At 30.4% G+C, this 15,557-nt stretch overlaps 1 protein-coding gene and 1 long non-coding RNA gene across 4 annotated transcripts in view; one reads left to right on the top strand and one right to left on the bottom strand.

Annotated features, from left to right (window-relative positions):
- LOC139810811 (uncharacterized) overlaps positions 1-15,557 on the bottom strand; it is a 168,522-nt gene that overhangs the window by 89,408 nt on the left and 63,557 nt on the right. The gene's annotated exons all lie outside the window — the stretch shown is intronic.
- The window catches only part of LOC139810805 (uncharacterized), a 75,277-nt gene that overhangs the window by 13,793 nt on the left and 45,927 nt on the right, over positions 1-15,557 (top strand). For all 3 annotated transcript variants that reach the window (XR_011731477.1, XM_071774695.1, XM_071774694.1), the window contains exons 8-16: positions 6,116-6,448; positions 6,821-7,153; positions 7,512-7,832; positions 8,203-8,535; positions 8,897-9,238; positions 9,600-9,941; positions 10,303-10,644; positions 12,066-12,407; positions 12,755-13,096. Coding sequence is in view for 2 of the 3 variants with exons in the window: in XM_071774695.1 (XP_071630796.1) it covers positions 6,116-6,448; positions 6,821-7,153; positions 7,512-7,832; positions 8,203-8,535; positions 8,897-9,238; positions 9,600-9,941; positions 10,303-10,644; positions 12,066-12,407; positions 12,755-13,096 (3,030 nt within the window). In the remaining variant the exon portion in view is untranslated. The remainder of the gene's footprint in view (positions 1-6,115; positions 6,449-6,820; positions 7,154-7,511; positions 7,833-8,202; positions 8,536-8,896; positions 9,239-9,599; positions 9,942-10,302; positions 10,645-12,065; positions 12,408-12,754; positions 13,097-15,557) is intronic.

Below are 15,557 nucleotides of genomic sequence, written 5' to 3' on the forward strand. Positions count from 1 at the left end.
TTGTAACATTATCTATTATTCTATTATTATATAGATATTCAATAAAGTCAATTATTATTTACCAAAATTATTATTTACCTTTAAATCCAAAGGAATGGAAAAATAAAAACAGAAAATAAACAGGGAACAGGAAAAAATCTTTAAAATCTTTATAACGGGAACAGGATAAAACAGATTTTAATAAAATTCTTTTAGAATATTTTCAAAATGTATATGATTAATTTATTTCCTATAAAATTAAAAAAATGTAACAATAATAAAATTTCGCAATTCAGAGAGATATTAAATAATTATTTCTTGCAATAAAAAATTGCAAAATTTTAGGATAAAACAGATTTTAACGTTTTTTTGTGTAAAATTAAATATCTGTAAAAAAGACAAAAAGTCAATACGATATTAAACTAAAAAGGAAATTAAACAAAGAGATATGGAGAGATGAAAAGACATCAACATATAAATTTGATATTTAAAATACATACCTTTTTTCTCTCTCTCTCTCTCTCTCTCTCTCTTTCCCTATCTTTCTCTCTCTCTTTCTCTCTTTCTCCCTTTCTCTTTCTCTTTCTTATATATCTATATGATGATCTATGAATATTCTTTTTCTTCTTTCTCCTCTTTCCTTGCGATTTGTCTTTATTATATAAGATGCAATAAATTTGCGAAAAGCGAAAAAGTGTGAACTGATTTGTAGACAATTATGGTAAACATTTGTGTCAAATATGAAATTAACCGAATAACGTTCTCAAGTTATCGTTACATACAGTTTAAAAAAATGTTATTCTAAAAATCGGACACAATGATGTTAATACTCACTATAAAACATACAATTTTTTATACCAAGATATTGTGCATATTAAATGTACTTGATAAACAAACATATATAACAATAATTTCATACTTCTATTAATTTATAACTTTTTACAATTTGCGACCCAAATTTTTCCTAATTTTTACTTCTGTCAGAGTCCTACAATCCCTCAATAGTATGAAACATTAGTTGCATCGCATTGTTTCTATGAATATTAATTAAAATAAGCAATAACTGACATTTTGAATAATCGCTCAATTTTTTGTGAGCCATATTTATACAATAATATAATTAAAAATTAATTATATATGGTAAACTGAACTTTTAATTAAAAAATTTTTTTATTTTTTATATTATAGTAGCTTATATTTAAGAATAAACATGGCTACCAAATGTTGAAATTTTTTGAAATGGTAGCACTGGTATATTTTACACGCAGAGAACTATATACTAAACTAGAATCTGACTCGACTCACTCTACTCGAGAAGAAAAGGGGATGAGCGAGAAGGAGAATTGCGGCCAACCGTCTCCTTTTGTTGAGCTGCGTTCAGTAATTCAACCTATAGCATTAAAGGCTGCACAATGAAAAGAATAGGGAACAGGGACAGGGAATAGGGAATAATCGAATAAGGAACAGTTTAATATTAACATATGCATTGCTCACATGGGGGGCATGCAGAATATAGAATAAAATTTTATTACTGTTCCTTAACGCTATTTCTCTGTTTGTCTACTCTGTGTTAATGAATTACATATGTTAATAAATTTATATTAATATTGAGCTGTTTTCCCTATTCCTTTTATTGTGCGCAGCTCCTCAGAGTCGCAGTATAAGTATATACAGTAGAGAGACTGAACTTTTTTGGTGGTAATACATTTTATTCTACCAAGAATATGGCGGCCTGTACGTATAACAAAGAGAAAAATACTTCTCTCTCTTTCTCTTCTAAGCGTTCGTACAGCCCAGAAAATGGCGGCGAGTCCGTGACCTGAGACCCACTACATCAAAGGTGCCGACGCTCAGTGTCACTACTCTATGTACTTATACTAAGGTGCGTTGAGGAATTACGTTTAGGCGCACTTAGGTAACTCTAATGCTTTAGTGTACGTATAACTATAGCTTAGAGTTATCCAGGTTAAATTTCTAAACGCATTTCTGTGTTAGAGTTACCTAGGTGTGCCTAGGCGTAATTTAAACGCACCCCTGCTGTACTTTACGACAACAATTAAATACCACTGACCAATCAAATGTCTGCTAAACAGAGGGAGGACGGTCGCAAAGCAATCCGTCTTTATCTTCTCGTGACCCGGACGCTAGCATGGGAGTTCACACTCCAGTGTTGTATATAATTCTATGACTTAGTTTACACCGTAGAAACTCTTGATACGGGTATCAAGCTGGTGCGGACTAAGCGTTAGATACGTTTCTGTTTACATCGACCGTGTTAAATCATATTAGTGATTCCTTCAAGACGTTTTTCAATTTCGATTACGTATACAATGGTTACAACTTGTATATATGTATCAAGCCAATCAGACAGCACATTAGGAATTTATTTAATACGCGTATCAACTTAGTCTGATACAGGCTGTTCTCGAGTATCGTACCATTCTGATACTCCGTCATTTACATCGATCGTACCAACGGATTTAGTCCTAATATAATACTTGGTATGCGTATCAAATGCTCGGTGTAAACAAGATTTACACGCTGAAACTTAAAACGGTAATCATATGTGTATACTGGATATTCACTTGTCTGCCTATGCATATTGAGTTTTTATTCGTATATTCAATTTTATGTACAATTAAAATTTTAAAGCAAAAAAATCACTAACAAGAATTCGTAGCAAAATCAAAAAGCTGATAATTGCGACCATATAAAAAATCAAACTACACACGGGTCCAAGAGTTTTAATTTTGACACACATCTGTGCGACACTTTATTTCAAAGTATATTTAACCTTTTTGCTATAGTGGCGTTGGCCGAATTGCGATTATGAGGTAAGGCAGCATAGGCCGCCAGCGTTCGCCTTGGAGCGAAGAAGTGCTATGACTCCACTGTTTTTTAACTCGTTGCATAAGGATATATAATTTTTCATCATAAAAGTAAAACGAGATTTACATAAAAGTACAAAATTATATTTTAAAATTATATTTTATTATTATTTTAAACTTCGTATTTAATACGCTACAAGCAAAGTTAGTACCAATACGACTATGCTGGCTATAGCCGACGCTAGTATCTACGAATGCACATAGATGCCGGCTACAGACAACATTAGGAGCGAAAAGGTTAATAAAACCCCTTGCACAATAGGCGATAACGATAGCGATAGCGACAACGACAAGGTTGCCGACAAAGCTATACCTTTGTCGGCAACCTTGTCGTTGTCGCTATCGCCTATTGTGCAAGGGGTTTAATGCTTGTGGGAAATAATGATGACTTTTAGTAAAAAATGCCGAGCAGATATGTAGGTGGGCTGAAAACAACATTTATACAAAATGCGAATGCGTATTGTGAAGTACTCAATGTACATTGTTCCATAGAATAAATTTTTAAATTAAAGTGATAAATAAATATGAACAACTTTGGTAGGTTTCATAAAAACTTACATTACAAATATAATGACTAACAGAAAATTCAGCATACACCAATTTCTAAAAAAATTTTTTTAATAATAGAACCGACTTTTCAAAAAAAGCTCTAAAAAGTATCTAAAAAATAAAGAAGAATTAAAAAAAGCTTTAAAAAGTATAAAATAATACTTTTAAGAATCCTTTTCAATTTTTTGAAATTGGTGCAAAATAAAAAAATACTTTTAAGAATCCCTTTCAATTTTTGAAGTCGGCGCCAAATAAATTTAGTAATTATTCTTCCGACTCAAAAATTGAAAAGAATTTTTAAAAGTATTATTCATTTTGCACCGATTTCAAGAAATTGAAAGGGATTTTTAAAAATATTATTTTATACTTTTTAAAGCTATTTTCAATTTTTTCTTATTTTTTAAATACTTTTTTAGAGTTTTCTTTGAAGTCGGTTTTATTTTTAAAAAATTTTTTATTTTATACTTTTTTAGTGGTTCATTAAATTAATATGAATAATTATTATCGCACATTTCCTTACTGCTCCGTACCCTGATGTTCTAGCGCGATATTTTACGTACTAAAACCTTCCTGGAGAATTGCTCTATAGGACAGTGAAAACCGCATTTAAAAACGTCCAGTAGTATTAGAGAATATTGACATACATATACATACACGCCGAATATAGAAACACCTTTTTTTGAAATCGGTTAAAAAATAATATGACGTTGGTCTCCATCTTCGCTATTCTTATATACTGGAAGTGTATAAACAACTGCCAGACCATTTTGGATATTAAACTCTGTATACAGATGTCCGGATATACAAGTCGAATACACTTATCTCACTTGAATCTCTGAATAACCTTTGTATTAAGAGATATATTGGTCATGAATATTTTAAATATATACACAGGCCATGGAATAGGATACACATATTCGGATATAGAAACTCTTTATATAGATACATAAATTGTGTGTACCTTCTGATGTATACCTACCTGTATATACTTTCTCTCTAGAGAACACATACTAATTTCAAAAAAAGGTAAAAAAATTAAATCAAAATTTTCTTTCTTTAATAAAAATTTTGTATGGAGCACGTACACTTGGCGCGTTTTTTAATCTTCTTTTTGAAAAATATAAGTTTTATACATATGTACGTTCCGGTAATTAGACAAATTTAAACTACATATTCATATATATAAACATACATCCTAATAAATAAACCATGCCTCTTTTTGTCCATTGTGACAAATTTTATAAACGCTTATTGTTGTGGCGATCACTGTATCACATTCAGTATCAAACAATCTGTATTACAGAACAGTTGATACCAAGAAAAAAACGCAGCAAGTTTTGGAATTATTTCGAGGAATTGAAACATTCGCTGGTAAAGTGCACGACTTGTAAAAAAGAAATTGAGATACCTCATCCAAAAAGCCGTACAACAATATTCAGAACACTCTTACTAAATGTACATGGAATACCTCTCGATAATGACACTCTCGCACTATCTGACGACTTGAAGCAATATTACTCGGATTTACCGAGATATATAAGACAAAATGTAATAATTGTGATAAACCAGTATTTTTCTTACTAGGTACTGGAAATTTACGACAACATCTAAGAAGACATTCCACAAGAAGTCGGAATAAGTAAGTACACATTTAAAACATTATTAAAATAGTAAAGACTATAAAATAAATATACTGATAAAACAATCAATAGCTAAAGAAAATTGTGCAAATAAAAATGTTTTTATCATCCATATAATATTAATTTGCATTTTTGATCATAAATGTGCATGTATAACATCTGGTCCTTTTTTTACTTCTTTTTTTTAATATGTTTGAAGATCTGTACGCGATCTGATAATTATGCAACTTTAACTATATGTATATCCGTATAAACATACATTCTAATAAATTAAATGTGTCTTTTTCACCTTTGTGAGAAATTCTACAAACGCTTGTTGATAAAATTGCTGTACCACATTTAATATCAGACAATCTGTATTACAGGACGGTTATAATGGCACTGAAAAGAAAACGCAGCAAGTTTTGGAATTATTTCAAAAAATTGAAACCTTTGCTAGTAAAGTGCAGGACCTGTAAAATAGAAATTAAGATATCTCATCCAAATTACTACATAACAAGAATGAGAATACACTTAAGTAAACATGGAATATTTCTGAATAATGACACTCGCACACTACCTGACGAGTTAAAGCAATATTACTCAGAGTTACCGGAATATAAGGCAAAATGTAAAGATTGTAACAGAACATTGTCTTTCTTATCAAGTATGGAACACTTACGAAAACATTCAAGAATACATTCCACAAAAATCCAGGGTCGAGATGAGTAAGTACACATTCAAAAAATTATTAAAATACTAAAAATTATAAAATAAATGTAATGACAAAACAATCAATAGATAAAAAAAATTGAGCGAATAAGAGTTTTTATCGGGGCATCCATATAATATTTATATGCAATTTTGATCATAAATGTGCATGTCTTGTGTGTTTTTTACTTTTTTTTAAATATGTTTGAAGATCTGTACGCGATCTAATAATTATGCAAATTTTAACTATTATCAGTATAAACATACATTCTAATAAACTAAATGATTATGACCTTTGTGAGAAATTCTACAAACGCTTGTTGATGCAATCGCTGTACCACATTTAATATCAGACAATCTGTATTGCAGGACGACACCGAGAAGAAGACACAGCAAGTTGTGGAATTATTTCGAGGAATTGAAACCTTTGCAAATTAAGTGTACGACCTGTAAAAAAGAAATGAAGGTATCTCACCCAAATCATTACACAAAAGTAATGAGAATGCATTTAAGTAGACATGGAATATTTCTCGATAATGACACTCGCACAATACCTGACAACTTAAAGCAATGTTACTCGAAATTGCCGGGATGTAAGGCAAAATGTAATAATTGCGGCAAAATAGTATCCTTCTTAAAAGATTTTAGTAATTTAGGAAGACATTTAAGAAGACATTCCACAATAACCCAGAGTCGAGATGAGTGAGTATACAATCAAAAAATTATTAAAATACTAAAGATTATAAAATAAATGTAATAATAAAACAATCAGTAGCTAAAGAAAATTGAGTGAATAATAGTTTCAGGGCATCCATATAATATTTATTCGCAATTTTGATCACAAATGTGCATGTACATTGCACTTGGTGCGTTTTTTTACCTTTTTTTAAAAAAAATATGTTTAAAGATCTATACGCAATCTGATAATTGTGCAAATTTTAACTATATATCCGTATAAACATACATATTCTAATAAGTAAACCATGACTCTTTATAACATTTGTGAGAAATTCTATAAACGCTTGTTGAAGCAATCACTGTACCACATTTAATATCAGACAATCTGTATTGCAGGACGACACCGAGAAGAAGACACAGCAAGTTGTGGAATTATTTCGAGGAATTGAAACCTTTGCAAATTAAGTGTACGACCTGTAAAAAAGAAATGAAGGTATCTCACCCAAATCATTACACAAAAGTAATGAGAATGCATTTAAGTAGACATGGAATATTTCTCGATAATGACACTCTCTCACTACCTGACGACTTAAAACAATATTACTCGGAGTTACCGAGATATAAGGCAAAATGTAATAATTGTGGCAAAGCAGTGTCATTCTTAACAAATATTGGACATTTACGAAAACATTTAAGAAGACATTCCACAACAATCCAGAGTCGAGATGAGTAAGTACACAATCAAAAAATTATTAAAATACTAAAGATCATAAAATAAATGTAATGACAAAACAATCAGTAGCTAAAGAAATTTGAGTGAATAAAAGTTTTTATCGAGGCATCCATATAATATTTATATGCAATTTTGATCATAAATGTGCATGTCTTGTGCGTTTTTTACTTTTTAGAAATATGTTTGACGATCTGTACGTGATTTGATAATTATGCAAATTTTAACTATATCTCCGTATATAAACATACATTCTAATAAATTAAATGTGTCTTTATGATCTTTGTAAGAAATTCTACAAACGCTTGTTGATGCAATCGCCGTACCACATTTAGTGTCAGACAATTTGTATTGCAGGACGAAACCGACAAAAAAAAGCAGCAAGTTGTGGAATTATTTCGAGGAATTGAAACCTACGCTGGTAAAGTGCACGACTTGTAAAGGAGAAATTAAGGTATCTACCCCAAGAAACTACACAACCGTAATGAAAAGGCACTTAAGTAAACATGGAATATTTCACGATAATGACACTCGCACAATACCTGACAACTTAAAGCAATGTTACTCGAAATTACCGGGATGTAAGGCAAAATGTAATAATTGCGGCGAAACAGTATCCTTCTCACATTTACGAGTACATTTAAGAAAGCATTCCACAATAACCCAGAATCGAGATGAGTAAGTACACAATCAAAAAATTATTAAAATACTAAAGATCATAAAATAAATGTAATAATAAAACAATCAGTAACTAAAGAAATTTGAGTGAATAAAAGTTTTTATCGGGACATCCATATAATATTTATATGCAATTTTGATTATAAATGTGCAATAATTGTACACCAGGTGCGTTTTTTACCTTTTTTAAAAAATATGTTTGAAGATCGGTATGCTATCTGATATTTATGCAAATTTTAACTATATAGCCGTATAAACTTACATCCTAATAAGTAAACCATGCCTCTTTATGACCCTTGTGAGAAATTCTATAAACGCTTGTTGAAGCAATCACTGTACCACATTTAATACCAGACAATATGTATTACAGGACGACACCGACAAAAAAACGCAGCAAGTTGTGGAATTATTTCGAGGAATTGAAACCTTTGCTAGTAAAGTGCACGACCTGTAAAAGAGAAATTAAGGTATCTCACCCAACAAAATACACAAACTTAATGAGAATGCATTTAAGTAGACATGGAATATTTGCCGATAATGACACTCACACAATACCTGACGACTTAAAACAATATTACTCGGAATTACCGGGATATAAGGCAAAATGTAATAATTGTGGCAAAGCAGTGTCGTTCTTAACAGATTATAAAAATTTACGCAGACATTTAAGAAGACATTCCACAATAACCCAGAGTCGAGATGAGTAAGTACACAATTAAAAATTTATTAAAATACTAAAGATTATAAAATAAATGTAATGACAAAACAATCAATAAATAAAGAAAATTAAGCGAATAAGAGTTTTTATCGGGATGTCCATATGATATTTGTTTGCAATTTTGATCATGAATGTGCATGTACATCTGATGCGTTTTTTACTTTTTTTTAATATGTTTGAAGATCTGTACGCGATCTGATAGTTATGCAAATTTTAACGATATATCCGTATAAACATACATTCTAATAAACTAAATGTGTTTTTATGACCTTCGTGAGAAATTTCTACAAACATTTGTTGATGCAATCGCTGTACCACATTTAGTGTCAGACAATCTGTATTGCAGGACGGTTATAATGGGACCGAAAAGAAAACGCAGCCAGTTTTGGAATTATTTCGAAAAATTGAAACCTTTACTAGTAAAGTGCACGACCTGTAAAAGAGAAATTAAGGTACCTCACGAAACACGCTACATAAAATTAATGAGACTGCACTTAAGTAGACATGGAATATTTGCCGATACTGACACTCACACAATACCTGACGACTTAAAACAATATTACTCGGAATTACCGGGATATAAGGCAAAATGTAATAATTGTGGCAAAGCAGTGTCGTCCTTAACAAATTATAAAAATTTACGCAGACATTTAAGAAGACATTCCACAATAACCCAGAGTCGAGATGAGTAAGTACACAATTAAAAATTTATTAAAATACTAAAGATTATAAAATAAATGTAATGACAAAACAATCAATAAATAAAGAAAATTAAGCGAATAAGAGTTTTTATCGGGATGTCCATATGATATTTGTTTGCAATTTTGATCATGAATGTGCATGTACATCTGATGCGTTTTTTACTTTTTTTTAATATGTTTGAAGATCTGTACGCGATCTGATAGTTATGCAAATTTTAACGATATATCCGTATAAACATACATTCTAATAAACTAAATGTGTTTTTATGACCTTCGTGAGAAATTTCTACAAACATTTGTTGATGCAATCGCTGTACCACATTTAGTGTCAGACAATCTGTATTGCAGGACGGTTATAATGGCACCGAAAAGAAAACGCAGCCAGTTTTGGAATTATTTCGAAAAATTGAAACCTTTACTAGTAAAGTGCACGACCTGTAAAAGAGAAATTAAGGTATCTCACGAAACATGCTACATAAAATTAATGAGACTGCACTTAAGTAGACATGGAATATTTGCCGATACTGACACTCACACAATACCTGACGACTTAAAACAATATTACTCGGAATTACCGGGATATAAGGCAAAATGTAATAATTGTGGCAAAGCAGTGTCGTTCTTAACAAATTATAAAAATTTACGCAGACATTTAAGAAGACATTCCACAATAACCCAGAGTCGAGATGAGTAAGTACACAATTAAAAATTTATTAAAATACTAAAGATTATAAAATAAATGTAATGACAAAACAATCAATAAATAAAGAAAATTAAGCGAATAAGAGTTTTTATCGGGATGTCCATATGATATTTGTTTGCAATTTTGATCATGAATGTGCATGTACATCTGATGCGTTTTTTACTTTTTTTTAATATGTTTGAAGATCTGTACGCGATCTGATAGTTATGCAAATTTTAACGATATATCCGTATAAACATACATTCTAATAAACTAAATGTGTTTTTATGACCTTCGTGAGAAATTTCTACAAACATTTGTTGATGCAATCGCTGTACCACATTTAGTGTCAGACAATCTGTATTGCAGGACGGTTATAATGGCACCGAAAAGAAAACGCAGCCAGTTTTGGAATTATTTCGAAAAATTGAAACCTTTACTAGTAAAGTGCACGACCTGTAAAAGAGAAATTAAGGTATCTCACGAAACACGCTACATAAAATTAATGAGACTGCACTTAAGTAGACATGGAATATTTGCCGATAATGACACTCACACAATACCTGACGACTTAAAACAATATTACTCGGAATTACCGGGATATAAGGCAAAATGTAATAATTGTGGCAAAGCAGTGTCGTTCTTAACAGATTATAAAAATTTACGCAGACATTTAAGAAGACATTCCACAATAACCCAGAGTCGAGATGAGTAAGTACACAATTAAAAATTTATTAAAATACTAAAAATTATAAAATAAATGTAATGACAAAACAATCAATAAATAAAGAAAAGGTAATTATGCAGTATAGGGGAAGCACCTCCGATGACCTTGACCTTGACATATGTTGTCAAGGTCACCCTCCTGAGTGACCTTCAGAAGGTTTTAGCCGTCGCTCGCTATTCGTTAAAAAGTTATTAACAAAAAAAGTTTCGAAAATATAGCAGTTATTTTGAGTATTGGAAGGCATAAATAACTAATATATACGTGTGTGTACCCTGCTTTAAAAAAAATCACAACTTCTATAAAGCAGGACATACACACATGTGTGTGTGCCCTGCTTTAAAAAAAATCACAACTTCTATAAAGCAGGACATACACACATGTCCTGCTTTATAGAAGTTGTGATTTTTTTTAAAGCAGGGCACACACACATGTGTGTATGTCCTGCTTTATAGAAGTTGTGATTTTCTTTAAAGCAGGGCACACACACATGTGTGTATGTCCTGCTTTATAGAAGTTGTGATTTTCTTTAAAGCAGGGCACACACATTATTAGTTTTTTATGCCTTCCAATACTCAAAATAGTTGCTATATTTTCCAAATTTTTTTGTTAATAATTTGTTGTGTTAGTTATTCTATATAATTATCAATAATTTTATAAAGTATTATAATGTATATTTTATTCATTGATTTTTTCAGTTATGGGATACATAATAGACATTGTTTCAAAAAAAGCGTCTATTCGTTCGTTAAAATCAAATGCTCGTTTGAACATGAATTCCGCTAAATAATGGTTGAAGTGATATTCTCTTGTATATATACTTTTCAATATACCAACTATTCTCTACTTTAGATAACTTTTCTTTCAGTATACCAACAATTCACTGTTTTAAATAATTTTCCTTCGTTCATACATGGACCTATTTCTACATAAATATCAGTCATTTATGTCTATTAGTACTCAAAATAATTGCTATATTTTCAAAACTTTTTTTGTTTATAACTTTTTAATGAAAAACGAGCGACGGCTAAAACCTTCTGAAGGTCACTCAGGAGGGTGACCTTGACAACATATGTCAAGGTCAAGGTCATCGGAGGTGCTTCCCCTATACTGCATAATTACCAAAGAAAATTAAGCGAATAAGAGTTTTTATCGGGATATCCATATGATATTTGTTTGCAATTTTGATCATAAATGTGCATGTACATCTGATGCGTTTTTTACTTTTTTTAATATGTTTGAAGATCTGTACGCGATCTGATAGTTATGCAAATTTTAACGATATATCCGTATAAACATACATTCTAATAAACTAAATGTGTCTTTATGACCTTTGTGAGAAATTTCTACAAACATTTGTTGATGCAATCGCTGTACCACATTTAGTGTCAGACAATCTGTATTGCAGGACGGATATAATGGCACCGAAAAGAAAACGCAGCAAGTTTTGGAATTATTTCGAGGAATTGAAACCTTTACTAGTAAAGTGCACGACCTGTAAAAGAGAAATTAAGGTATCTCACAAAACACGCTACATAAAATTAATGAGACTGCACTTAAGTAGACATGGAATATTTGCCGATAATGACACTCACACAATACCTGACGACTTAAAACAATATTACTCGGAATTACCGGGATATAAGGCAAAATGTAATAATTGTGGCAAAGCAGTGTCGTTCTTAACACGTATTTCATATTTACGAGTACATTTAAGAAGACATTCCACAATAACCCAGAGTCGAGATGAGTAAGTACACAATTAAAAAATTATTAAAATACTAAAGATTGTAAAATAAATTTAATAATAAAACAATCAGTAGCTAAAGAAAATTGAGTGAATAATAGTTTCGGGGCATCCGTATAATATTTATTCGCAATTTTGATCATAAATGTGCATGTTCCCCTTTTTTTAAATATGTTTAAAGATCTGTACGCGCGCAATCCGATAATTATGCAAATTTTAACTATATATCCGTATAAACATACATCCTAATAAGTAAACCATGCCTCTTTATGATCTTTGTGAAAAATTCTACAAACGCTTGTTGATGCAATCACTGTACCACATATAATACCAGACAATATGTATTACAGGACGGTTATAATGGCACTGAAAAGAAAACGGAGCAAGTTGTGGAATTATTTCGAGGAATTGAAACCTACGCTGGTAAAGTGCACGACCTGTAAAAAAGAAATTAAGATATCTCACCCATCATACCGTATACAAACGTTCAGAGCACACTTATTAAATGTGCATGGAATATTTCTCGATAATGACACTCGCACACTCCCTGACAAGTTAAGGCAATATTACTCAGAGTTACCAGGATATAAGGCAAAATGTAATAATTGTGGCGTAACAGTATCCTTCTTATCAAGTTCTAATTTACGAAAACATTTAAGAAGGCATTCCACAATAACCCAGAGTCGAGATGAGTAAGTACACATTCAAAAAGAGCTTCAATTGAGCGAATAAAAGTTTTTGTCTGGCCATTCATATGATATTTATTTGCAATTTGAATCATAAGTGTGCCTCTCAAATCGTAATAACTATTATTTTTCAATTATTTCACATATAATTTAAATAAACATGAATCGCTTATTTTCACGTTCTTTTATGCATTATAGATATAGACAGTTTAGAAATTTAGATTAGATATTTATTTGTTTGACATTAGTAGGAAAGATCAGGGACAAAAAATAACGCGGGATAAACGTAACAAACGCGATTACTAAAAAAATCCCCAGAAGTATTATAATTATTTGAGAAAAATATCTCTATCTTGAAGAAATTATCAAGATTAAAATACAAAGTTTTGCTACATGATTATGTTTGTTTTTATTTTATTTTATTATATTACAAATCTACTTTGACCCCTCTGCTGTTACAACCCTATATAGGAACAATGATAACAGTAACAAAGTCTCGATCTTCATAAACTTTGATTTCTCTATTTAATTACAAGATATGATATATTTCATCCATACTATAATGTAAGCAAAGAATGTGTTTACCTTATGAAAAAATAAGAGTTTATATAGGAACAAGCAAATCTCTCGAAGACATCGATTCAAATAAGCAAAACGTGATTACGTTTGTCCCTGTTTGCAATTCGAAGCAGATATAAAATGTATTATTTATACATAGTTCTTATAAGTATTCAAATTAAATAGCTCTATTTAATAAAATCTATATAAGAGAACACAAATCTGCCATCCACATATTACATAGATGATTAAGAATTAATAAAAATATCTATTAGTCAACAGTCAATGGTTCTTTATAATATTTGAATATATGTTGTATTTCTACAAATGTCAGCATAGTAATATTAATGTTTTGTTTGTTATCCTTGAGATTATTATTGTATATGTAGCACCAACTTAATTTATTCTGACTTATTGCACAATTTTTCGAGAGAACATTTTATCATTATCGACCGTTTGAATTACCGTACCCGTCTTATGTCTAAACGCATATTCACATTTTAAGACAGCCTGTATTATAATTATATGTATATTAGGAAAAATGTCCCTTCCAGGCAACGTATATAAATACGTATATAAATAGTTAAGTGAAATAGAACTGATATAATATATACAATCAAATTAAGAAGAAACGTCAATGTAACGTTTAAAAATTACAAGTTTAATTAGAGAGATACGCCATTTTACAGTCAGTACAGAATGGTAACTTAATATAACATTATTCATGTAAATTTATGTGTATTTTCTTATTTTAACAAACTACGCGCCATGCCGTTACAAACGGACTTGAAACCGTAGTCTCTAATTAAAGCTAGAGTAGAACAATTACGTTAAAATAGCGTTTCTCCCTAATTTGATCGATATCATATCGGTGTTTCACTTATCTTCATCACTAATCACAAATTCAGTCTAAACATTAATTGTTTGACATTAGCATTACAGAAATTCGAGGTGTAAAACATTCTCTCTCTATCTCTCTCTCTCTCTATCTTTCTCCTTTCCTTTCTCACTTACAAAACTTCACACCATATGGCGGTTTACCGTCAATACATAATACCATTAAGTAATACGTACAGTTGTAGTATTTTAATAATTATTCTTTTCTTTTCTATTTTTAATTACACCACTTTTCTATGCAGACCAAGCACTTCAAGTTTAGCGAATACACTGTTGGAAAATTTCTGTTAAATATAACATAAATCACAATGTCCCAAACGGTCCACTCAAATTTTTGTGTTAATTTAACATAATATGGATGTGTTAAATGGTAACACCGATACTATGTTAAAATATTTTAACAGAAAGGAAATGTAATTTTGATCGCAATTTGAGGTTAATTATGTGTACAATTAACATTACTTTTACGTTAAAGTTAATTAAATTAAAATTTACAGAAAAAGAGTGTTGATTTTATCTTGCTTTTATCTACAATCTTATGAGATTGTAAGATAAAATCAACACTGTTTTTCTGTAAATTTTAACACATTTAATAAATACGTTCATACACGTTAAATAAATTGTGTTACTTTAACATATTCTTTAAATTATTTAAATAATTTTACATTTTTAATTTGTTAAGTTCAATTAACATAGCAAGAATATGTTAAATCTACAAATGTATGTGTTAATTATTTTACACAAATTTTTAACAAAACCTTTTTTAACAAACATAAAAAAATTTTTAATAAGAGAAAACAAGACCGCCATGAAACACAATCGAATAAAATACATGCCGTTTTTGGTATAAGCTTAGGATCTTAGGCAGCTCAATATTAATTTTTTAATGTTCCAACGATAACTGTGTTTCAAGTCCGGCTATGATCGGCGCGCAGTAAAAAGTTGGAATATATATGTGTTATTAATAATACATATATACGGAAAAATTAATATTGAGCTGCCTAAGATCGAA

The sequence above is a fragment of the Temnothorax longispinosus genome, chromosome 3 (assembly GCF_030848805.1).
Source record: "Temnothorax longispinosus isolate EJ_2023e chromosome 3, Tlon_JGU_v1, whole genome shotgun sequence".
NCBI classification, from domain to species: domain Eukaryota; kingdom Metazoa; phylum Arthropoda; class Insecta; order Hymenoptera; family Formicidae; genus Temnothorax; species Temnothorax longispinosus.